At 42.2% G+C, this 25,828-nt stretch overlaps 1 protein-coding gene across 1 annotated transcript in view; it reads right to left on the minus strand.

Moving 5' to 3' along the window:
* Positions 1–25,828, minus strand: part of LOC126405621 (alpha-1,6-mannosylglycoprotein 6-beta-N-acetylglucosaminyltransferase B) — a 98,383-nt gene that overhangs the window by 20,085 nt on the left and 52,470 nt on the right. The window contains exons 9-12 of the mRNA XM_050069424.1: positions 11,380–11,511; positions 7,644–7,777; positions 6,542–6,672; positions 1,156–1,161 (exon numbers count right to left, since the gene is read on the minus strand). Of these exons, the coding sequence (XP_049925381.1) occupies positions 1,156–1,161; positions 6,542–6,672; positions 7,644–7,777; positions 11,380–11,511 (403 nt within the window). The remainder of the gene's footprint in view (positions 1–1,155; positions 1,162–6,541; positions 6,673–7,643; positions 7,778–11,379; positions 11,512–25,828) is intronic.

Raw genomic sequence — 25,828 nt, forward strand, 5'->3', positions numbered from 1 at the left:
CATTATGGTAATTGTAGGTTTTGAGGAAAAGCAAATGCCACAACTCTTATCCTTTGTTTTCTCTGGTCAAATTGCACCACTTCCAAAGTGTTTGTGTCTTTCTACTAAATCGACAGCCCAGTTTTAGGAAGAGAGCATCTTTCCAGAGGTGAAATACTTTTTTAACTCCACCTTATGGTGTCAGCAATATTTCATCATGGTTAATTTAATCTGGTATCATTTGTTTCTATTTGATTATTTGATTTTACAGTTTGACCCTGTCAAAGCTTTCCAACCCACTAACTGCTGCACCAGCTGCATATGACCATTCAACATCACTAAAGATTAAAAAAATGAGGTAAATGTTTGTAAGAGTAATCCCTGTGTGCAAAAATCTCAAGCTTCAGACCATTCTGAATACTTTATGTCCAATGTTTTTTCTACTCTGGCTACAGTATGACCTCAAAGGGTGCCATATTTCTTTAGACGTTCATCTTCTCCAGGCACGCTTCTGCAAGTGTTCACATTATGTAGCCTACACTGCTACATGTAGCTACATGCTAACGTCTGGGAAACATGTAATCTTGGTTGCTGATGTTGTTAATTTCTCTTCGATTTGGGATCATATTCATGCTGGAACATTTTTATCAGTGATTTTTCATGGAAGAATATGCTGCTATTTTCAATGACAGCGCAGATACGCCGAGATATGTTGGACCCAGAACCAGTCAGAGCAGACTGGGCTTTTTTAGGACGGGGGCTTTAAGAGACAGGTGCTAAATTGGAGCTTCTCAGACAGTTCTAGTACAGACACTATGAGAAAAAAAAAGTGTTTTTGACCATTAAAGCATGTTCTAGTAAAAACCTAAATACAAGTATGAACCTGAGAATGAGCAAAATAGGTCCTCTTTAAATGGTTTTATTTTATATGATGCTCCTCTGTGCGACTTTACAAAGTTTATACTTTAGTAATAAATCTGAATGATGTGAGATATTTTATATGTTTGAGGTTGCTGTGAACAAGTCTGATATTTTTGAATGTCTGTTTCCTGAGCTGAAATCCAAAAGTTAGGCTTTGATATATAAATTCCTGCCGACACAACTGAAGTGGAAGATGAGGTCTGTTTTTTGGTATTCGTAGAATCGATAATGCCAGTGAAGAGCAGGTGTACTCACTTGAAGCTGTGTGGATCCATCAATGATGCATCATGGGATGATGAATACAGAATAGTACAGGGTGAGAACAGAAGTATGAAGAGCAGGGAAGCGGAGCAGAGGGAGGCAGGCGTATAGAGAAAAAGACAAAATATGACATGAAGTATTAGTCATTTTTCCTCTCATAGGACCTTTACAGGCCCCAAATCTCTCATGTGAACCACAAAACCTTAAAAGGTGGAGGAAGAGACTGCTCAACGAGGAGGGATTCATTGTCTGGAGACACCCGGCACTGCCAGCTTTTACGCCGCAATCTGTCAGATGCACAAATGTTACATTGCAGCTCGAGTTGTTCTGAGAAACAGGGAATGTTATGTCGGTGTAGGAACAAAGCTGCAGTCAGTGAAGTGAACCAAACCTTGTGGGAGGCTGCAGCACACTTCAAAGTTACAGTAAGAACAAGAACCCTTGCCAGCAGCTCGAAGGGAAAATTTACTCTAAACAAAAATGATTGTTCTTCTACCATCACACTTCAGGCCAGATTCCTGGAGGAGAAACACGTTTGGAGGAAATGTAATATCTAGTGGGTGTTTCACAGTGCACAATGTGGAGGTTTGCTAAGCAAAGTGGGATTCAAAAGTTCTCCAAACTTTACACGTATCTGGATTTTATCCAACTCAAAGAAACTTAGAATGTGGCAATTATAACATTCCATCTGTTGGAGTCATTTGTCACGTGTAGGGGTGTAACAACTCCTCTAAATCACTGTGGGCCTCAAAATCAAGACAACTGTGGAGCTTTGAGGGGCGTAAACAAGAATTGTAATGGTTCCCTGTAGGCTCCGACTTGAGCTCTGTTTTAGTCTATATTTGTTTACATTCTGGCAAATGAACAGATTTAAAAGTATGTTGAATTACGTCTCTGCAAACTACCGACACATTAATTTGTGTGTTCCACAGGTATCATATTTCTAAAGTGACGTAGTTCTGATTATACGGATGGTTGATGGTGTGACAACTAGAGGCCTCCCAAGCTGCAGACCGCTGTTCGAGACCGACAAACCAAAAAAAATGGTGTTTTTTTTTTTTGGAGTCATTGCTTTATTTCCGGCTGCTTTTTAACCACAAAACGTGAGGGCTTTTTAGTGACCCGTCACTGTGTTTCCACCAGGGATAGTGTTACAAAAAGTGTTTGTAACACTGTGATATTGCTGTGTTTCCTGCTGGGATAATACCACAAAAAAAAGGTTGTTTTTTATCTAAACAGTGCTGCGTTTCCTGCCAGGATAGCGCAACAAAAAGCGCTTAGCTGGTAATAAGATATAAATCCCATGTATAGGGCTGTTTTGTGAGTGACTGCAGAAGTTCAAATAGGGAGATGTTTCTAAATAAGGACAGTTTAGTTACATCAGAAGATCTTTTTTTGTTGTTTTGGCCATTTTTCTGGCCTAAATATTTGGCATTACCCTGCACAATCTATAGGGTAGGCAGCATAATACAGTGCATTTGACTCCCCTCTATAGCCTATATTTCTCCATATTCCTGTATCGTGATGTTGTTAAATATTATTTTTGGCCTACACAATTCACGTATTGTTTAAGAGGCTACAGTAACTATTCTACATATACATACGTCTATTGAAAAAAAATCTACCAGATCACGTCCATATTGCAATGAATTGTGGGCAGTTAAATCAGTGAAGGCTGCTCAAGTCTGCACCCCAAGTGGACTCTCTGGAAGTCTGCAGAAAGTCTGCTTGAGGCCCCTCGTGGACTTGTTGGATTGTAGATTTTGACAGCACTGAGCACTCCCAGACTTCCTGGGAATGTGCCCGCAAAGTCTACAAGTCTGCAAGTCCGGACAGAGTATTTTCAGTCAAAACATGACTGTTTTTGTGCCAAAACCTATCCACACATCAATCACATCATTGCTGAAACGTATACAAACGTGAAGTTTCAGTGTATCCCCTACATGATTACGTACAAATGTAACGTATCTGTGGTTTGCAGAAATGTACAACACCAACATTTATTCAGCCGATAGGGCTGCAAGTGAGCAATTAGCAGTGTTTGCAATGTACCCATGGATGTACAGACAACTATAATGGGATCACTTTGATACTGAAGAAAACTGAAAATCTAGTCATGCAGTTATAAGAAGCATCTTTTTCTAGGATTTCCGAGAAGATTTATAGATTTGTACTGGTGATGGACATGAAATAATTCCATCCTCTGGAGGTGTAAATCACACTAAATCTGACAAAAAGTGTTCATGTTTAGATTTGGCCTGAAATTCTGAAATTCACCTCATGTAGCATCTCTGCATGGTGAGGAATTACACAATATCACACATGCACAGGGCATCTTGCGAGAGGAATTGGACACGCTACCTCTTGAAAAGCTTTTATGGCTCATTTCAGAGGCTCACTCTGTTCTACTGAGAGGTGGTAAGAACACATCTTCACAAGAGCCATTAGAGTCACATGAAACCATTCAAGAGGTTGTAGGAAACCTCTCACGTGTTGTGAAATGTGAAATGTCCTGTTGCGCCTCTATAACAGATTGACACCTATTTATAATCAGCCTGTTTGAACCCATACTTACACAAGATGGCATCAGACTGAACAGGATCATGGAGGGTTCCTCATGGAGAGAAATTATACTCTAGAAATATGTCTTGCATGATCGACAAATGAAAAATAAGATTTATAAATGTGTACAATGATTGTGCATAAGTTTGGATACTCACAAATGTGTGTTCCAACCTGGACATAACTAACCTAAATAAATATTAATATTTTACGTATGGGTTTCTTTACAGATTCTTTTCACGGTCTCCAGCTACACATATTTCACAAATGCATGCTGCATTTAAAGGTAGGGTCTGGAGGATTTTCCAGTTGCTGTCTGTAAACACACATTCAAATTTGGCCCCTCCTATCAGGCTCAACTCTCCCGGGTGTACGGAGCCCGGAGGTACGGAAGAAGGCTTCACAGAAGAGGTTCAGGCAAGGCTCGCGCTGGTGCACGCTCGGACACGCTCGGGCACGGCACCTGCGCTCTCTCATTGGCTGGGGAAATCTCCGCCCAGAAGCGGTCCGAGCTCACAAAAACATCAAAATACAGTTAAAGGGCAGGAGCTCTGCAAACAGAGTCACCACCACACATGAGTAGAAGCCCATAGGTGATGATTAAGCAGGATTTCATTTGTATATGTCTATATTTTGTTTTGTTTGAAAATCCTCCAGATCCTACCTTTAAGTGCTGGTGGATAACTGGGACATCTGGGCTTTCAATTTCAAAGTGGGAAAGATAACCTCGGTGTGTAAAGACCATCCACTCTAGCATCAACCTTTTTGCCTGGACTAGATCCACCGTCCACCACCGAGCAGTAACTTATAAGAACAATAAATTTACATTTATAGGGTTCATGGTGACATGGTTGGGTTTAGGTAACAAAAGCACGTGGTTAGGTTTAGGAAAAAAGAACAGGGTTTGGCTTTATAATCTTATGGGACACGAACACCGCTCTCTTGGATGAAAAGTCTATGTTTGTTGGACCCATCCACCACACACTCAGACTTTTGCCACCTTAACTTTCATTCTTGTCCTGACATGTTTCCCCCTGACGCCACCGGGCGCCATTAAATCACAACAGCAAACGGCCGCTTATCAAAGCAACATTAAAGGACGCCTTTTTTCGCTGGTTTCTGACATTGCAAGTCAATGCCCAAGGGCTGGATTAAGACGACTTTGGGGTGAGACCGGGCTCTTTTCCACCAGCACTTAGGTCCTGTTTACATGACAATGATTTCAACCGAAAACGGTAAACTTTAGTTGCATTTTGGCCGATCGTTTACACGACAGCGGCGTTTTGAGTGCCTGAAAAAGCAACATTTTGAAAACGGGTTCCACTCACTCCCACAAGTGCCCTCTTTTGGAAACAGCACCGTCTCCATTGTCATGTTAACTTGCAATATGCAGTTACTCTGAACATGGAGACTTTTTGGACATTGCGCATTATGGTTCCAGTTACTAGGCATGCGTGAGAAAGTCAACCATCACAACAACAGTGGCGGACCCCCGAGCTCTGTTTGTGCTGCTCACCCTATTGAATTTATCAACGCTTCTCCAGCGTCTAGATTTACAAATGTTCCTGCGGTTGCCATTTTGTTTGTTTATACATTGCTTCTCTGTAGAAGGAAGTGCATGTGTGCAGGCATGTGTTGTTTCATTACAAAGTCACACTGCCAACTGCTGGCCTGGCATGAATACTACAGCGTTTTTGGTCATTTTTGCAGATCCGTGTGCACAACGATTGTTATCAAAACGATGGCGTCTGAACGCAGAACTTTTTTCAAAACGAAAATGAGAGCGGATCGTTTTCCTGTAAACATGGTCTTAAACGCTGTATGCAACTGTGAATCTGTGTGGATCTGGAGACTGTGAAGAGTGTGGATTGTGTGATGGCCAAGGCCACACAAAGTGAAAGCCTGAAGTGGTAATATTGTTCACACACTCACCTCACCATTTTGTTAAGTACATTGGTTAGTTTTATTTGCAGGCAACCACAACTCAAACAGTTCAGATCCAAATTTTAACCCACACCACACAGTTTTTGTCCTTTGTCCTTCTCTGTTTGAGTTACCGTGCTGGTTGGAGGTCATTTCCTGGAGAAGTAAAATGTTTGGCCAAGGACAGTGAGCTGCTAAATCCTGTGGGCTGTGGCCAACTCATCAGACAAAACCATCTACTGTTATGTCAGAGGAGGTATTTGGGTTAACTTAGTTTTTCCTTTGTATTAGTTCTAGTTAAACGTCCATTTTGTTTTCCTCTTTTTGTGCTAGATGGTTTGGCCACACCACTTCATATGTTCCCTCATGTTTCATTTTGTTGGGTCAGTTTGCTCAGTTAACACCTTGTTTTGTTGCTGTTGTTTTGAGTATAGTTCTGTTTTGTTGACCTCTTTTATGAGCCTAGTTATTAAGCTATTAGTTTGTGTTGTTTTTGCATTTCTGGGGTAAATAAAAACCCTATATTTTCCCCAACTAACTCCTGTTTTCCTCATCACACAGTTGAAAGATACATTTATTAAGTACCCAAACACACAAATCATTGTGCACACTTCATTTGTAGATAATATAAAACACATTTGTGACAGTTTTGAGTTCAATTTCTCTCCACAGTTCTCTGTCTCTTGACTCTGTGTGCCCTTTAATTCTACTTGTAATTCTCCATCTCAGAGCCACAGAGTGAAAGTGTTGTGTTAAAGGAAACAAAAAAGATTAAAGATCAGAAGTTCTTCAGTCCGTATCTTAGAATCGGAACTGTTAATCCTTAATCTCAGAAATTAGACACACGCTAATTATTTACTGAAAGTTTTTGCAGGGGTTATTCTGTGATACTGACCTTCCACATACTGGCTTCTTTGCCGTACACAACAGCCATATTGTTAACCTTGTTCCGCTGAATGTTCCGTCGTTCCGTCTCATTCAGCTCCTCCGCCACAAAACCCATAAAAGAGTTATCTGGAGTGTGGGCTGCCAAGGACAAACAAAGCAATTGGCAACACAACGTTACAAGTCCAATTTCATGTCTCACAAAAAAAGTGATTAGACTAAAAGGAGCTGCTGTGGAGATGTAGACTGCTGTGCATGTAAAGAATGCATAACAAAAGAAGAACAGTGGTTTTGTTATGGGTTATTATTCTATTTATTTGTAAGATGATGCCACTGCTAACTCCATCAGCTAAAGAAACGGCGGAGTGTATTTGCATTCAAATCACCGGCGTGGTTGACTCTACTGCATACTAACAATAAGGTGAGGCAAATTTACAAGAGTGACACTTTCCTCTCTGTCATCTTTGCTGTTGTTTTAACCTTCAAAGAGTTTTGGATTGCCGCTTTAATGTGCCACAGCTTACAACTTTCAGGACACAGCACAACACAATGAATATTGGCACGCACAAAGGAAATCTACGACAGCAGGGAGATGTCAAGTGGGAAAGAAAAAGGAACAGTATTTTCAGTCAATTTTCAAACCCGAGATGAAAGCTGACATCTTTCACGGTGTCTGGCTTTGTGATAACGGCAAGTATTTTGGAAACAGCGGGGCTGCTGATTGTCACTGAATTAATTGGAGACTGCACAAACGGTTTCCTCTGTCACCAATTTCACCAAATGTGCCGTGAATGCTTCTGTGTGTGTGAGTATTGTGGTGTGTGTATGGCTGGCGGTGCTCGGTTCGCAGCAGGTGGCTTCAGGCATCTGTTCGGGCGCAGCTGCTCTGAGAGAGTTCTCTGACCTGTTTGTGGCCCAAAGCCTGGGCAGTTACGGTCTGAGGACTTTCTAAACTCCCACAATCTGCTCCCACTCTCGGTCACATAAACACAGACGAACACGAATCAAAACACTTCATGTTTTTGATCTCTTCTGTGAGCGTTTATTCAGACCATTTCCCATATGCAGATGAAGAACCTCAGTGAGTGTTAGAGAAATGAAAGCCCACATACGGAACATGGTCATGTACTGCTGGCCGTGGAGGTTCCAGTAACCCCAGTTGGTCCTGTAGCCGTGCAGAGTGGCGTACTCCTCGTGGTTGTAAGCAGGCTCCGTGCCGAAGGTGTCAATCACTCGGATGTGGCACCTGGGACGAAATAAGAAATAGGCTGAGCTAAAATTAGATCAAAGTTATCTCCTGCTTTCAAATAATACAGTCTCCCACTGATTTAGTGGGACAAACAAAAGCGATAAAGTGGAAAATAATTCCACCCTGCTTGGTTTATTTCACCTAATGCAGCACATGTATGCAGAATCTGTCAACAGCATGACGGAAAATATCTTCCTCATTTTGAGCTACGGGAGTTCATGTCAGCGCCATCACTGTCTTGTTGTCAGAGTGTTGGTTTGTAAAGCTGTCAGCGGTGATGGATATCCACGTCCCCTGCCAGCCCGCCGCCACTGAGCAGAGCTTACACGGACCTCAAGGTGAGATGTGTGAGGTTTAAATCACAGCCTTGTTTCACAGCCACAGGGCCCTCTGCTGGACCAGGTCACGACACGGGCTGGACAAGCCTGAGATGAATATGAGTCAAGCGCTTGGACCAATACTCATCTCCGAAGTACATTTTAAGGAGATGCCAAACACTCTTGCCATGAGTGAGTCGGAAAATGCTTAAAATTCTCTCTGATAACTTGAAGGCAACTCGTCAACAGGGAGTCGATTACACTCCTCATCAGCACTAAAACATCTTTAAATATGTCGTCCTCCCAGATCAAACTCAAACAGATAACCCACGGAGGAACAGAAGAGACATTATGTGTTTAGTTTACAGCGAGAGAAGAAGAAAATTACATCAGCACTTTATCAGCAGTGAATTTTCACACTGGTTAGTCAAAAAAAAATCGATTGATGTAATCCAATCTGAGATTCATCAATGCCACGCATCGCTAATCAGTGTCAGGGCAGGAGGGTAAATTAAGTATCGGTCTCTCGCTCTGTGACAGCTGAGGAGCGTTGGTCGATCAGCTGACCTTGGATTGAGGATTTCACGGCTGCTCTGCCAGGTTTGAGAGAATTTAAAACGCAGGAGAATCAGGGTGAAATATTGTGAGATGTTTTTCTCTACAGTTCAAATCTCTCTCTCTCAAAGAGGTAACACAAAGGAGATTAAGCTTATGGCCCACTGATGTAACCATTGCACAGGGTATCTGCAGGTATCAGACACTTCAATGTAATTCTTTTTCAGACCCCTTCAAAATATATTTTTAGTATTTTATTATTACTTACTGTAAAACTTCAATTAAATTATTTGTTAGAATCACTGAAATCAACAGACCTATACTTGGGACAGGCCTTTAATTCATTTCACACAAAACTGTTGCTTGGCAAAGATCAGGAAATGCAATGAAACTGTTTATTTAATCCAGTATGAATATTACTTGCTTAGAAATTGAGCTTCAACTAGCATATTAATTATGAATCATTCATTTGATCTAGCTCCAACAGGCAGGGCATCAGAGAAAGAGTTAGGGCTCTTGAGGATTACGGCACCCAGCACCCAGCATACCGACACAACACCACTTTATCCTGTTAAAACAATACTCGCAACTTGGATTCATTTTTATTAAAGTCCCTTTTGAATCTTTGGATGTGAGGACCCTAACGGACTAAAGGAATATGAATAACTTACAGGGTAATCAGGGACTGGACACATAATTTGAGGTAGCCAACAACCCGATTTTGTACATCCAAATGACTTCTATAAAAAAATGAACTGCTTGGCAACCAAACTAGACATCTAATTGACCCTTCTCTAAGTCCCATCCGTGGACACAGATTGGCCAATCATAACGTAACATCAGGTCGGCTCAGACCAGGGTCCGACAACAACACAGCTGTGCTCCATTGACTCTAATGCAGTCGTTTCAGATTTCCTTCATTGTCAGGCTGGTTTTGTGGATTTGGAGCTAAATGTTGTGCCTGGGGCACGTCGTGTATTAATGACACTCGTTACCTGGAGAGGTTGGAAACAGATATACGTTTCTTCCCTGTTTCAAAACCACAATCAAACCCTGAAAAGTGTAGGGTTAGCTAGCTAGCTACTGAAGATATAGCCTACTGAATGTATACACATGCTGCTTTTGCTTTGTAATGATTATAACAGTGAAACAAAGACCGACCCTGCTGTACAGGAACCAGTGAAGGGAAGCAGGGAAACTTTGCTGATATTCAACCAGCTGTGTGTCATCGCAGCGTGTGCAGATGAAAGTTGTTTGACTTCCCCTGGAGATCCCTGGATGGGGGTGAAGCCAAACACGGTTCATCTGCACACACTGTGATGCCACACAGCTGGTTCAATATCAGCNAAGCTGTGAGCCTGCTCCGCCTCAAGCCTTTCCCAGCTGACCCAGAGCCGGTCGCGGCGCACCATACGCCCACCGCGAGCCGTTCAGCACCGCGGACAGTCGGACTAATGGGATGTCGAACCAATGGGCTGTTGGACCAATGACATGGACCTGACATGTATTATGAAGGGGTCACAGACAATGCAGTGTGTTTTTCAGTGAGCTCAGCATTTACCGCCACTGTTCATCAAAGATTTATCCACAGAACAAGACAAGCGGTCATTTTTGGCATTTCTGGACAGTGGCTCAGTTTGAAATATTCCAGCGAGTCATGGAACAGTCAGGAGCAGCCACAGTGAGCTGTTGGATAAAGAGCTGCAGGCGACAGGTTGCACACCTCTAACTAAGCGAAGTAACCAGCTCCTTTCACTGTGACTGGTGTCCGCAGACTCTGTGCCCTGTGCAGCGTAAAATCAGATTACGGTTGCTCACAGAATGGAAAAAGGCCAATTGTCGGCTGACTTCTTTATTAAAACAACAATAGGTTGTTTTTCTGCCCCCAGAACTCTGTGACCTGTAGTATTGAACTGCACTTTCCATTACCGCCAGTAACTACAGGTGTTGCCAAATCAAGCAGGATTGTAATCTTTAAGATTGCTTCTTTCATGAATGTTGCTTCTCCTCCTGCATTTAAAGTACAATGTGGAATAAAAACAAGCTACAATACAGCAGCACAATATAATCTAAATTATATTACGCACTTTAACACTGCTATAACTTGTTTCCTTTTAGTCTTTTCCCTATCATAAATATATTTTCTTCCCAGAGTTGCATTAAATGCTGTTTGCTTTCCTTTGTTTGGATAAAAAATAGAGGATTTGCTCCTACACTGTGACTGCTCCAGTGCTGCCCGGCTGGAACAAAAAGACCAAACACTGCATTTACAGAAAGAAAAGAGCTTGGAGCCGCTCAGAATTATGGATTATTTGTTTTAGCATTTACAAATACATGAGCTGTATTTTACTGTAGCGCATAAGTATGCACATGTGCACGAGCCAACTCATTCATTTTAAGTAAACAATCTACTCCAACTTTCCTACAGTATGAGATGCAAATAAAGAGCGGAGATTGTGTTGAAGCCTGCACCTGGGTGATTGATTACTGTGTAAAGAGGAGGCCAAATTGGATCCCCCCGGAGAGAGAATTTTTTGCTGATGCACAGTGAAGTTACCGGCCCAGTGTCTACCAGCCTGTAACACCGGCCAGTCAATAAGCCAATAGTGAAGTATTTCATCAGAAAGGCAATTACTGGTAACAAAAATGGATGCAACAAACAAACAAACACTGCACTTTGAGCTAGGTAAACAAAAAAGATACATAGAAAGAGAGCAAAAGACTGACTTGTGCTTCCTCAGTGACAGACCCATGTGCTGCTTCATCTGCTGCAAGCCGTGGTAGTCTGTGTAGATGAGGTCAAAGGGCAGAGGTCCTGTCAGAGGGCAGCTGCCTCTTCCTGGAGGGACCCCCAAAAACCTGCAGACAGGGCAGGTGCAATTTTAGTGAGCCAAAGAGTGTGCACAGTAGCATACAAACAGTCACTGCAAACATGTAGGAGAGATGAAGAACACAAAACTAGAGGGGGAAAACAGAAAGAGAAAAGACGTCAGACACTAATAAAAGATCAGGTGATGCTCAAGATATGTGTTAATGGCTGCTTGTACGATTTGAGTTTGGTCGGCAGACATACAGAGACAGAGAGTTGAAAACAGGAGGAATCAAAGAGCCCAGTTGCGTCGTGAAGCGTGCCAGTGTTCTCAGCGAGACGGCTGAGCCATTCAACTGAACAATACAGAATTCAGCGCTACCAGGCAGCGATGTCTCGCAACGGGGGAGTCGCCCCAATTTGTCTTCACAATTTGTTCCAACTCACACCTGAAAACACACATATTATCTGAGACCATGCAGCATGTTCATTTAACCACACGTCTTTGACAGATGCGGAGGGACGGCTGCTTTCAAGCATTATTTGTGCTGAATCCGCCTTTGTCGGGACGCCATCCGAGCACTTGCTGCTAAAATGTAGGCTGCGAGAGTGCTACAATATTGCCTTTTCATTGCTTTTCTTCTTTCTGCATTGTTAGCTTTCTCAGCAGAGTTTCTGTTAGCCATCCGAGCGGCACAGCTTTGGGTGACAATGTCGATCCACTACTTTGGTCCAGACTGAAATATCTCAGCTGTTATGTGACTGCCATCAAATCCAGTACAAACATTCACGGGATGAATCCTGCTGACTCTGATGATCCTCTGTTTTTTCCTCTTGTGCCACCATGAGGTTGACATTTTCGCTTTTCATTGAAATATCTCAACAACTGTTGGTGTTAGATTTGGTGCACACATTCATGTCCCCCAGAGAATGCATAGTAATAATTACATCCTCAGACTCTTTACCTAGCACCACCATCAGATCATTATTCTGTTTGTCCAGTACTTACTACTGGACTTTTGAAATGTTGTTGGACTGAATGGATGAAATCCTGATAGAGAAATGAGTCATTTCACAGGGGATGTGATGCTTAATACAAAGGAATCCACTGATTTACAGACGTTCTCACATCATATTTGTCCTTGTATTCCATGTTAATTGCACACTGTGGTTGTTATTCATTTGTTCTGTATGACAGCTGTATATATCTGTTTGCCTTGTTGTAACAGTGGTTGATGCTGCCCTCTTGACCAGGTCACTCTTGACAAAGAGATTTTTAATCCCAATGAGGCTTTTACCTGGTTAAATAAAAGATATATATAAGTCTCTTTCACAATGTAAATCTCTTGGGCCACATGGCATCATGTGATTGACTCGAAAGTTGTAATTCCACAGTCAGGTCACTACACAACATTTGTTTGTGGGGCCCATGCTGATTGTAAATGAGCTGAAAAATGGGCCCTTTATGGTATTGTCCAAATGTTCTATCATGGTCCTATGCCAATTGCCCACATGGGTGGTTTTACCCAAGTGAGCCCAAGATAAGATGTTCATTTTGGGCCCATATCCACTTGGTACCCAGGTATCTGTAGCATAACCCATGTGAGGCCCACTTAGGGCCGTAATATACTTGCTGCAAACAACGTGAACGCGACAGCATCATGGCTGCCATGTGTGATCTGCGTTCATTTGACGCGTCGGACACACATCTCACGGGGGACCATGACACGTGCGCAGATGCAATATTGACACGACCGCTAGAGGTGCTTGTGCGAATGAACACGGTGACCGTGAGATCAGACCAGACAGAGTCGCTTTCGGTGCAATGGCGGAAACTTTTGAAGAGAGGCTGACAGACCTGGTGTGGAACTACTCGCATCTCTGTGATGTTTCCACGCCGTTACATAGTGACATAGTTCTTCTTCCTCATCAAGCATATCAAGGGCATCCATGTTTGTTTACAACACCCGGCATCCCCTACCCGATTTCCGGGTTATATTTATGTTGTCTGCCTCAAGTGGAGACTGCCAGTATTGTGTGTTTTGGTTGCGTAGTGCTGCAGCAAGTATATAGACAGACACGGCGCATTGTGAACGCGTACGTTCGATCAAGCAGCAAGTCTATTACGGCCCTTAGATAAACACACCCATGTGGACAATTGGTATGGGGCCATTATGGAAACCTTGGACAATCCCATTTTTCAGCTCATTTGCTAACCACATGGGGCCCACATACAAATGGTAGCTGGGTACGTCATATAAGGCTGCAACTAATGATTATTTTCATTGTTAATTAATCTGTGAATCATTTCCTCAATTAACTGATTAGTTGTAAAAATGTTTAAAAAAAAAAAGTTGATCAGCGTTTCCCAAAGATACTGTCATAGAGGGGTAAAGACACCACAAGACATTCACATTTAAGAAGCTACAATCAAAGACTTTTGACTTTTTTAATTACTCAAACAGATGAATCTATTATCAAATTAATTAGTGATTAATTTATTGGCTGACAACTAACTGATGAATTAATCAATCACTGCAACTTCAAAGTCAAATGGTCTTCATAGCCCAGCATTGCTCCTGGGGTTTCCCTCCAGGTTAACAACGTTAGCTTTTAGCACTGTTGCTGTTTTTAGCGCCGTTTATGGAGACAGCACCGTTAGCTGCTGGCTGCTATCTCAGCCACCTCCATGTTGAGAACAGTGTGCATACAATCCACCGTCACATACAGCTTCTTTAACATCAACATGCTAGCATTATTACTGCACTGCACTGTGAGTGATGAAAGCTGTGTCTGAAATCACTTCCTTGTTTAATCAGTCACTACTCCCTGTTTAATAAACGCTCAGTAATTTGCTGAGTAATGAGCAGTGTATTGAGATTTCTGCATCATCACTGACAGCTGTTGAGTCGCTTAGTGTTAAAGCATTGCATTGTGGGACATTATAGTGGATACATTTCCACACTCAGAATTTGGATACTCAAATAAAGTGCATGCAGTGCACTACATAGTAAATACGGCGTGTTTTCGGACACAGTAATTGATTATAACGAGGCTGGTGTATTAATTTATCTAATTTTAGTGTCTTTTTTTTAATATTTTTTTCCACACAAGGCTCACATGTGAATGACAGTGTTGTATTGTAATAATGTGCCCTTGTTACTTTTCTGCTCCGTGCAGCGAACCAGACAGGCTTGATCAGTCACGATAAAGCATCTGCTGCCTGGAAAAATAAGGCATAAATAAAAACCAGATGAGAGCAGTTACAAAAGAACCTTATGTTACCAAAAGCAGAAAAGACAGCAGATATAAATTTGTTGTCTGCTATGACAAAGTACAGCGCGGCTTCAGAGCGCTCTGCTTTCAGTTGGGATCAAGGTAGCACTTTGTTTCGAGAGAAAAAATGCAATCAAGTGTGTCTGTTTTCATTACAGGAGAAAGTGTTGCTTTGTCAAACTTCAGCAGTTCTTAAGAGCCACGCCACAGTTCAAAAACAGTACAGCAGGAGAAGAGTAAGTGGATGTGCAGATCTCTTTTCTCCGCGTACTAAATGCAGTTTACTGTCTGTCAAGATAATGTGACATGAGGCAGTTTTTAAAACGTTTTTATAAATACAATAATACAGTTCTGTAGGGATACTACACACACAAAGACACACACTTGTACTGCTATACTTGTGAGGACATTAAATGTAGCACTGAGGAGCAGGGGCGGAGCCAGACATTGTAAAAAGGGTCCATAGGGTATGCTCATTTACATTAACAGCTGTATACATACTATTTTTCAAGCAATTTAAGATAATAGAAAGCTGTAAAACTTACATTGTTTGGGAAAAACATGATCGTTGGCAAGGAAAAAAATAAAATCCTGCAGAGCCTACATCCTATTTTGTATCTAATTGGTCTCCGACTGTTTTCATCATTCTGAAACCATAACACAACAAAAAATTGAAGATGACTAATTTTCACTCTTTCCACTCCCAGCTGACAAATCTGCTCCATTTGAATCCATGCCATAATAATCTGGGCTGCTTTAATTGCAAATCAAGGATCCCAAACAAAAGTAAATGTGGTCTTCAATACGTTGAATTAAACATTAAGCCAAGAGAACATTTATTTAATTATCTTCAGGTAACAGCATAGTTAGATAAACAACTAGGCATTTATTATTATATGTATAACACAAGGTTGAAGATATTTTTAATAAGTACGAATTCACAACAGCTGCGACCGTGTACACACAAGCGTCCCCCCATGGCCCCACCCCTTTATCGCCAACGCCCTGACCTCCTGTGGCCGCCAAAGGGTGGGGAAATTTGTGTGGACCAACCAACTGACTAACTGAACAAGTTTAACAGTTGCTGTACGCAGTGAAGCCAAAATATCCCGCATATGGCTGCTGACATCTTTTGCTGGTGACATCACATGGAGACAGAGTCTGCGCAGTAGCAGTCTCTGGGGTAACAAGATCCTGCCCATACATTTCTCCAACCAATCATAGGCAGCATCATTGATTGTGAGCACACCACTTGGCACACATAGCTGTTGATCATGACGCTGAACCCCCTTTTTATGGCATCAAATAACACAACTCAGTCTCAGTCCAAAGTCGTCAAATCCAAGTGCTTGGGCAGTGACTTGTGGTGTCAGACACTGACGACAAAAGCTGTCCTTGAACGTTGGCATGATCCGCGGCCGGTTGCCGTTATAGTTTAACAGCGCTTGGGGGCATCAGAGGGAAATGGAGCGGGACAAGAACGAAAGTTAAGGCGGCTAAATCCCAGTCTGGCGTGTAGGAATGATGGTGGATGGGTCCAGCAAACATGGACTTTCACCCAAGAGAGTGATGTTCGTGTCCCGTAAGATTATAAAGCCAAAGCCTGTTTTTTTCCCTAAATCTTACCACGTCTTTTTGTTGCCAAAACTCAACCACGTGCACTAGTTGTTTGATAAAAAAACCCAAAAAACATCAATTTGCGTTGTTGTACTGATGTAGTGCTTTTATTTTGAAAGGGACTGTACGTAAACAGTAAATTTCCTGTGAAAACAAAAGAACTACCTAAAATAATAGAAACTATCTTTTGGAAAAGTGAATTTGACTTGACTTACTTTTGGCCCATGTCCCATTCGCTAACATGGAGGGGACGGTTTATGACCTATACTGCAGCCAGCCACCAGGGGGCAATAGAGATGTTTTGGCCTCACTTACCGGGCGCTGTAATGTTGTCCAACTTTATATACAGTCTGTAAGGCAGGTTTCTCTCTTATGCCTTACCTATAAACTTACTGAATTAACTTCTCTGTGTAACGTGATCCAACTTAACGTCAGAAAAAGAACGTAGGACAACTGAACATCGACAACAATCTTAAATATATCACTCCGCCAAACGTAATAATAATAATAATAATAATGATCTAATAACTGCATGTAGGGTGCACGATATTAGAGGTTCCAAATTTAACATAACACGAACAAAGAAAAACAAGACAATGTATTGAATACGTCGTCATGAAAATGAATCTCACACCTTTCTAACCTAATAATAATTTAAGATGTTGAGTTTCCCATGCCTTTGACAGAATGTCAAATAAAGATGTGAAAAATTTAGCCTGAGTTTCTGGCTAAATTTCATAAATTGTGTAACCAACACAAAAAGATTGCAGATGAAAACTGACTGGATGTTTAATATCTAAGACTTACCAAACATAAACTTTCTGTGATCAATGGTCAAAAAGGGCATCATAAAGAAAAGCAAACCATTAACAATGAAAGCATCTTTGAAAAGGACAGAGATGATCAAACCTGCACAGGAAGCAGAGAAGAAAAGACCGTGTTCAGTCACTGTTTGTTGGAAAATATGAGAGCTTTTAGTGCTGTCAACCTGCATCCACTTCATGAAAGTTGATGCAGTGGTCGTTGCAGAACCATGACCTTATACTCCCCCTTTTCTCTCACTACCTGCCTCAGAAACACATCTTGCACAACTCGGCATCCACACACACAAATACCTGCCAAATAAGAGCCGATCGATCTTTCTTTGGACACTGAACATATTCAGTCAGCGCAGCTGCCTTGTGGAAACAGGCAGGTTCCCCTACAGCAGATGGGATAATGAGCAGGAGCGTGTCAGCTGACGGTGCTTTAAGCCGTGGTTTCATCAGTCAAAGGTACACAGCCAGGCAATTCAGTGCTTACACAAACAAAAGTGCACCTCACTTGAGCTGTATTTCTGTTCTCTGTGTGCAGGATGCAGCCAGGTGAATACAATACAGTCCAGCTGGCAGGGTCCAACCACAGTAAGGTCACAATACCGGCAGCAACTTTAATACACATTACAACGTGCTTTACAGCACAAAGCAAAGATCGAGACGATGTATAGATCAGACGATGAGTCAGCAGATGCATAAAAACATGTACATAATGACAGAATATAAAGTTAGAAGATCAGAAAAAAGAAGTGAAGATTAGATTATTTATATAAATTTCATATTTTAGACTCTATTTTAACCATTTAAAACCTGGAGTGACATCACTTTTCTTGTGCTGCTTTTCTGACATCTTTTGCAAGTATTTAAACCTCACGGTTTAAAGGTTTCTTTCAAAACAAGTGAGAAAAATAGCAATGAGCAACTTGGTAAGAAATGTCTAACAAATTGCAAAAAAAAAAATAAAATAGATTCAGAAAATGATATCTTAAAAAAACGGGAAAAAAGAAAAAAGCTAGGGAGGAATATAATCAATATTATTACATTTTTAAATTATATTACTGAATTTTTAAAATAAATGTAAACAACTTTTTCAAGGTCATTTACTTGTTTCTTTTTAACTCCTTTTTTTCTGATTTTCTTGTTTTTAATTTTCTCTTTTTACTAATTTCTTGCAAATTTTTTGGGTCATTTCCTCCTTCGTTGCTAATTACCCTCTTCCCATGTTTTTGAAAGAAATCAAGCCAATTTGCTCAGGCTTTAAAGGGTTAAAATTGTCTCACAATGACATTGAAAACATGCTGATGTTACTGCCACAAAGCAAGATTGGAGGTTTAGTGAGATATGTTGAGTCTAAAGCACTGCACCAGTTTTTGTTGTGAGTTTCATCTTGACATCGACTAAAAAACACCTTTCACTAATCAACTCTTTTGGAAACAGCATCACTCTACAGTCAGTCTGTGTGCAATACGGATTCTTAGCTCAGCTCATATTTTGTATATGCAGACTTGTGGAGCTATAACATTCCATTACTTATGCTACTGAATAAAGCCGTGCAGTTACAGTACATCAAACCATGGCCATGGGGACTCAGATGCGCTGAGATGGCGATGCAGAAAATAGGAGCATGAATATATTTTTGTTTTATCTGCAAGGTCGTCCATGCTTTCACTGAACCACTGAACGTTTGTGTTCTCTGGTCCATTTCCTCACACTGGTCTAAAAAAGATTTCTATAAATCACATTCAAAAGCATATTCTATTAGTTCACTGTATTAATAATCTAGTTGACCTTTACCTGCATATGAAATGTTCCGTAATTCATTCAGATGATAAGGTTACCACTTTGACTTTGGCCCTGGTTTTCTGAAATCCGTTTTATGCTGCTGGTGCCATACGTTCAATTGGGTTCAAATGTAATATCCCACGCCACGCCACCAGGTGGTGTATGCCACTGGCTGAGGAAGGCTAATAAAGATTAAGGGCCTGTCCCAATCCCCCCCCTCAGCCCTACCCCTTGGCCCTACCCCTAGATTTGAGCGTTCCCGTGAGGGGTAGGGGTGTCCCAATTCCTTTTTGCGTGTAGGGGTAGGGGGCATAACAAGGGGTAGTGGGTATGAAACTAGCCCTTCGGAGCGAGGGATTTCAGATGCTGACTTGCCAGCGAGGGGTAGACGTCGCCATGGCCACCACCGAGCAAGAGACGGGGAAAAAAGTTTTTATTGCTATTCACGATGTCTAGATTGGAGCTGACAGAAAGCTAGCCAGCTAGCTAACATTACTGTCGTCAGGTTGCTTGTTAGCTAGCTAGCTAGCTTGCACTATCTGGCGTCTGTCATCTGTCCTGTTCTGCAAAATTGTCGGATTGTTCAAATTACGATAACACGCCAGCTAGTATAACAATGCTGCCTCGTAATGTAGATGGCTCGCGGATTCCTGTTTAAAATAGTTACGTATGCGTGAATGTAACGGGTCCATGTCACTGGTCCGACAGCCCATTGGTCCGACATCCCATTAGTCCGACGGTCCGCGGTGCTGAACGGCTCCCAGCGGGCGTATTTCTACCTTGATGGTGCACCGCAACCGACTCTGGGTCAGCTGGGAAAGGCTTGAGGCGGAGCAGGCTCACGGCTTATGTGTTTGTCACTTTCTTTTTCATTTTAACCCACACCATGATCTTTTCCTGACCCTAACCAAGTGGTTTTTGTGCCTAAATCTAACCAGACCTTAACCCTTAACTGCATCATGATGATTTCAAAACAATGGGACTTCGGAACAATGGGTTTAATATGGTCGTAACAATGGGAAGTCGGACCAATGGGCAGTTCCCGAATGTAACCGACACGGTGACGTAGTGAGTGGTGTCCCAAATCCTAGGGAAAGATTTCAACCCCTACCCCTCGTTGCTTCATTTCGAGGGCCAAGGGGTAGTGGGCAATGGCTAGGGGTAGGGCCAATGGGCTAAGGGGTAGTGGACAAGGGGGGGTATTGGGATTGGGCCTTAAACTCATGCCTGTAAACACAGGTGTCACTGATTGAAGGAGGCTCGGACAAAGATTTGTGCACCTGCATTTGTTTTAACTCTCTGTTGAAACTTATCAGAAGTTACGGACATTCTGGACGCTGATGAGAATAAAAAAGTATGATGTGTTAAGTATTGGTAAAGACTGGGAATCATCTAATCGAGGTACACGTACATGTACAAGTAGGACTGGTATATTACAGCTAATAGAACTAAGGTTAGAAAATTGATCAGTCTATTGGGCTCAGTAAAATTCACTGTACTTTAATTTGGCCAAAAACTGAAATGATTTCCATGTATCTTTGATTATGAGACAGTGTCAGTTTACACCAGTGCAGTTCTTGGTTATAACATTTAAATCTGCTGCATCAATGCAATGCTGTAAACGGGGAGTGCGTGGAGAGAGTGCATTCATTAAAATTTCTCTGTATCCCGGACTCTCTCTCATGGTCAACTAACACCACGGCAGTTGTCAAAAAGGCACAGCAGCGCCTGCACTTCCTGAGGACACTGCTGGTGTCCTTTTACAGATCCACAAAGGAGAGCATCCTCTCATATTGTATTTCTGTGTGGTTTGCTGGGTGTTCTGTTGCAGACAAAAAGTCACTGGTTGCCCTCTCCCATCTCTGTCACTCACTGCAAACAGCCGCACTCTCTCAAGAGCCAATAACATCATGAAGGACAATACACATCCCGGCCACCGCCTGTTCAAACTGTTACCCTCTGGTAGTCGTTATAGGTCCATCAAATCCAGAACCACCAGATTCACAAATAGCTTCTTTCCACATGCAATAACTTCACTAAACAAAGAAATTCAGTCCACTCATTGCCATCTCTTGCACATCAACACCTGCACTTTATTTCATTATTGCTCTTTTAATTTGTATTTATTTGTTGTATTTATTGTATGCATCATGGTGGAGTAACGCTCCAAATTCCAATAAAGACATTCAATTCAATCAAATTTAAAGTTTAAGAGCTGGATCTCCACATTTTTACAAGTCATTATGAGGGTTACATAGATGTCTGTACCAAAGTTCATGGCAGTCTATCTAATTATTGAGATATTTCAGCATCAACCAAAGTGGTGGACTGAGAATCTTGCCGCTAGCATGACTAAAAACACTAATATTAACTTTCTAGGGCTGCCCCCTAATGGTCAACAAAACGTTAGTCAACCAGGGAGGACATTAGTCGGCAAGATTTCATTGGTCGCTTAGTTGCGGGAAAAGACACAAACAAACAAACAAACAAATGTGTAACTCTCTTAGGAGGTCCATGACTGGACCATGTGGGAATTTAATTTGAAAGGACAGACACAGGAAGTGTCCACGCTCAGCAGTCAGACAGGAGTCAGGTTAATTTCCAGGGCTGGTACCTGCGGTTATTCCACAGGCTAGTTAATAACATGTCGGGCAGGAAATCCAAAGTGTGGGATCATTTTGAGAAGGTGAAGGACGAACCCAAGGTGATATGTAAACTCATCTTCATTGGTCGACTACAAACATGACGTATCATCTGAAACATGGAAGTAGCTACATGCCCATTAGCCCACAGCGTCATTAACAGGCGGCTCGCTCAGTGTGTGACGTGCACTTGTAGATAAAATATAGGCCTATATTAATGAAGGTTCATTAGTGCTATTGCTCAACTGTAGGCAGCCCTATAGTTTTCACACATCACACTTAAATAGCTCCTACATACGCAGGTCAAACTCACTCGCATGCATTATGTGATACATGCAAATGTGGCTGTGCATGTATATATGTGATTGTGTATTCTTTTAATTGTGTGTGGTTTCACTCGCCAGCAGTGTGTATGTGGTACAAATTATGTGTGTGCTTTTACTACTATGTGTGTGAATTTAAGTTTGAATTATGGCCTGTGTGGCCTCTCATAGTTTAATGCTGACGGGCATTAATGTGCGAGCAGATGTATTACAGTGACTGAGTGCAGAATCGTACGTGACTCCGCTCCTCACAGATCCACTGAAGCCTCTGCTGCTCAGAGGTTTAATTGGATATATGCAAATCCAGGCAAACTTTAAGGGAAGAGTAAAGGGATTAAAGTGCATTAAGGAGCCGGGAGTGTGCAAATGGGAGTACACACACATACTGTAACACATGAGCACACACACATTTACAGTACAACATGCATACACAAGCAGGCACAAACAACTCTATCTCTCGTTCTCTCTTTATCTCCTTCACAGAAGCACACGCACACAAGATTAAAAGATAAGGCTGGCATTATTTTATCCTTTTTTATCATTATCAACAAATCCCAGGAAAAGACCACAGCAAGCAATGAATGTATCAACTAACAAGTACTGTCTGTGCAGCCTAATGCAGCCCATGCCTGTATGATTTACAGCTCTATTGTCACCAAAAACTGTTAAAAACACATAAAAGAGCCATACCGTTACATAACGGCGACATCTCGCTTTACTGTGATGAACATGGCAAATGTAGTTCATCCCTTTCAGCAGCATAAACACATCCATGAGTGTGCTTAGTGAAGTCTACGAGGCACAGCCGCTCTTCAAATACTGGAAATGCAATTACAGAGCTGTTTCAGAATAAATCATACTGGCTGGTCCATCGTAATGAAGGATTATGTCACTGTGTGCAACTTTATGTTTCTAAATGTGTTTTTAACAAGTTTTGGACGACACTGAAGTTGGCACAGAGGCGTGTGCTGTATCAGGCTCTGGATACACAGGCAGGAATTGTCAGTAGGATAAATTTATCTTTTATTTTTCATCCAAACACAGTATGAAAGTGGGCTCTAAACACAGCCCAGATGCCAGAAGGAAATGTTGGCACTGTACATTTCTGCAAACCATGAATATATTACATTTATACATTTCATATGTTGGAGAAGAAAACTTTGGACAGGTCACCAGACTATCACAGGGCTGACACATAGAGACAGACAACCATTCACACTCACATTCACACCTACGGACAATTTAGAGTCACCAATTAACCTGCATGTCTTTGGACTGTGGGAGGAAGCTGGAGCACCTGGAGAAAACCCACACTGGAAGAACCTACAAACTCTGTACAAAAGGGCTCCCCCAAAGCAAGACAACCCCCACAAAGGGAACCGTTTTACATGTGGTGGCCACAGACAGTTGCTCTATCCTTATCCTTCCGCACTGATTCTTCTCTAGTTTTGTCTTCTGCTAGTGTCCTTGTCACTACTGGTAACATGAGGCCATACCTGCAGCGCAATCAGGTTGCTCAGGTAGTCCAGTTTGTCCAGTTTGCTGTGTCTCCCTGCACAGTCTCAAGAGCATGGAGGAGATACCAGGAGACAAGCAGTTACACGAGGAGAGCTGGACAGGGCCGTAGAAAGGCATCAACCCAGCAGCAGGACCAGTATCTGCTCCTTTGTGTGAGGAGGAACAGGAGGAGCACTGCCAGAGCCTTACAAAATGACCTGCAGCAGGCTACTGGTGTGCATGTTTCTGACCAAACTGTCAGAAACAGACTCCATGAGGGTGGCATGAAGGCCTGACGCCCTCTAGTGGGACCTTTGCTCACAGTCCAGCACCATGCAGCTCAATTGGCATTTGCCAGAGAACACCAGAATTGGCAGGTCAGCCATTGGTGCCCCGTTATCTTTTTTTAAGTAGTTTATATTAGTTGACTTTGTCATTAGGAGGTGGACAGGGCAGTGGGTGATAAGACGTCTACCAAGCTACGGATCACTGCTGTTTGAAACAAAAAATGACACCAGTTGTTTTTTGGAGACCCCCTTCGAGGTGTTTGCACCAGTGTTTGTAGCACTGAACCTGGGTGTGTTTCACCCACTTGTCCCCGCTTTTCCAGCAGCTTTTTTGCCATCAAACGTGGGTGTTTTAAGCCAAAATATAATATTTTCCTAACCATAACCAAGTGGTTTTTGTGCCTAAATATAACCCCACCCTCACAACAGCATTGTTTAGAAATGTAAAGTTTCAAAGTATCCAGTACAAAATAACAAATGTAACATATCTGTGGTTTGCAGAAGCATTAATTGGATTACTACAGAAAACAAATGTGTGTTTTAATGACCTGCTCAGACTTCAGAGAGGAGAAATAAGTTGTGAGGGAAGGATTCCTAAAGAAAAAGACTTCAAAAAGAAGAACAAAGGTGCAAGACTTGCACAAATTTCCTGACACCACTTGACAACCACCATCGGGCACAATTTCTCTGTTTCACAGCTAGCCACTGGCACCATGGCAACTCTCCAGTTTGGGGGAAAGGGAGAGCGCCCGAGAGACAAAAGAGTGTTAGAGACTCCATAGTCACACCGCATTGCTTCTTAAAGGAAGGGTGCATACGTCCAACAGTGAGGGGAATTGGCTGTGGCAGATATCCAGGCCCATATGAGGAGCTGAGGCTGTGGGCAAGGGGTTTACTGAATGCTGCAGGGCTCCCAGTGTGAAGGGAATGACATGGGCAGAGAGGAAAGTCGATGTGCCACTGTGTGTGAAAGCCGGCCTGCCAGAGGGAACAGAGGCTGGCATGCTAATCGACCACTTGAGACTGCAGAATAACAGGAGGAGAGGAAAACTCAGATGTTGATGCTGTTGTGATCAGATACAGCTGATGTCCCACTTTGATGTGCAGGATCTGGCTCAAAATTCATGTTCAAACAGCATGTGAAAATGGTCACTATCACAGCACACAGGCATCAAGAGTTACCAGAGGAATTTATCTGCATTTATGAGTAAAAACATCAGTAATACATACATCTAGGTTCTGTTCTGATTCTTTTTTTATTAAGAGGGAGTGAAGTGCAAAATCAGCAGCTCATTTGTGTTCTCTCCCCATTTTTCACTTCACCTACTCTGGAAGCACTTTCTGAACTGTCAACATCACAAGAGGATCTCATTTTCTTAAACTAAGATAAACAAAGTCCTTATGGTGCAGAAAGTATAACAATTTCGTCTGTGTAGGGAATCTGTATTAAAAATACTGAGCCTTACTGTCATATCTGAGACAGGAATAAAATGTTCCTTTTGCTCCTTGTTGTGCTCCTAATGGCATTTGTTATTTGCCGAGGAGTCTCTAACGCAGCTGTAAATCATGCCAGTCACTGCTAATGTGCGGTCAAACTGTCAAACTAAGCAGCGATGATCAAATATGAAGCAAGACTCTGCTACTGCATTGACTATTTCTCACCTCAGATGTTTTCAGAAACATATTTTAGTGTACTGTTTAGCTGTAAAGTGAGAAAGTTTGTGAAAACAGTCAAGTCACAGCTAGGCAACAGCCACTGGCCGGAGCAAACTTTTTCATTTATAGATGCTATTCCTCAGTCAGCAGGGAAAGAAAAACAAGTGTTGAGGCAAGAGAGACGAGGGACCCAACAAAAGAAAGACTGAGGACACTGATGCAGCTCAAAGAGATGACTGCCAGAGAGGAGGAGAAAGAGACAACAAAAGTATATAGCATTAAAGGGAAATTTCGGTTTATTTCAACCTGTCTCCTATCGTCCTAAATTTGTTTCAAGAGACTAGTGACAGAGGCATTCCTCTTCTGTGGGCATTGGGGCACAGCATTCACAGGTACACCACCAATCTCCAGAGCTACGCAGCCTTGCAGCAGCCATTCCTCCTCTCTCGTCCTCTACCTGTTGCACCTCTCT

Source organism: Epinephelus moara, chromosome 18 (genome assembly GCF_006386435.1).
Source record: "Epinephelus moara isolate mb chromosome 18, YSFRI_EMoa_1.0, whole genome shotgun sequence".
In the NCBI taxonomy this organism is placed as follows: domain Eukaryota; kingdom Metazoa; phylum Chordata; class Actinopteri; order Perciformes; family Serranidae; genus Epinephelus; species Epinephelus moara.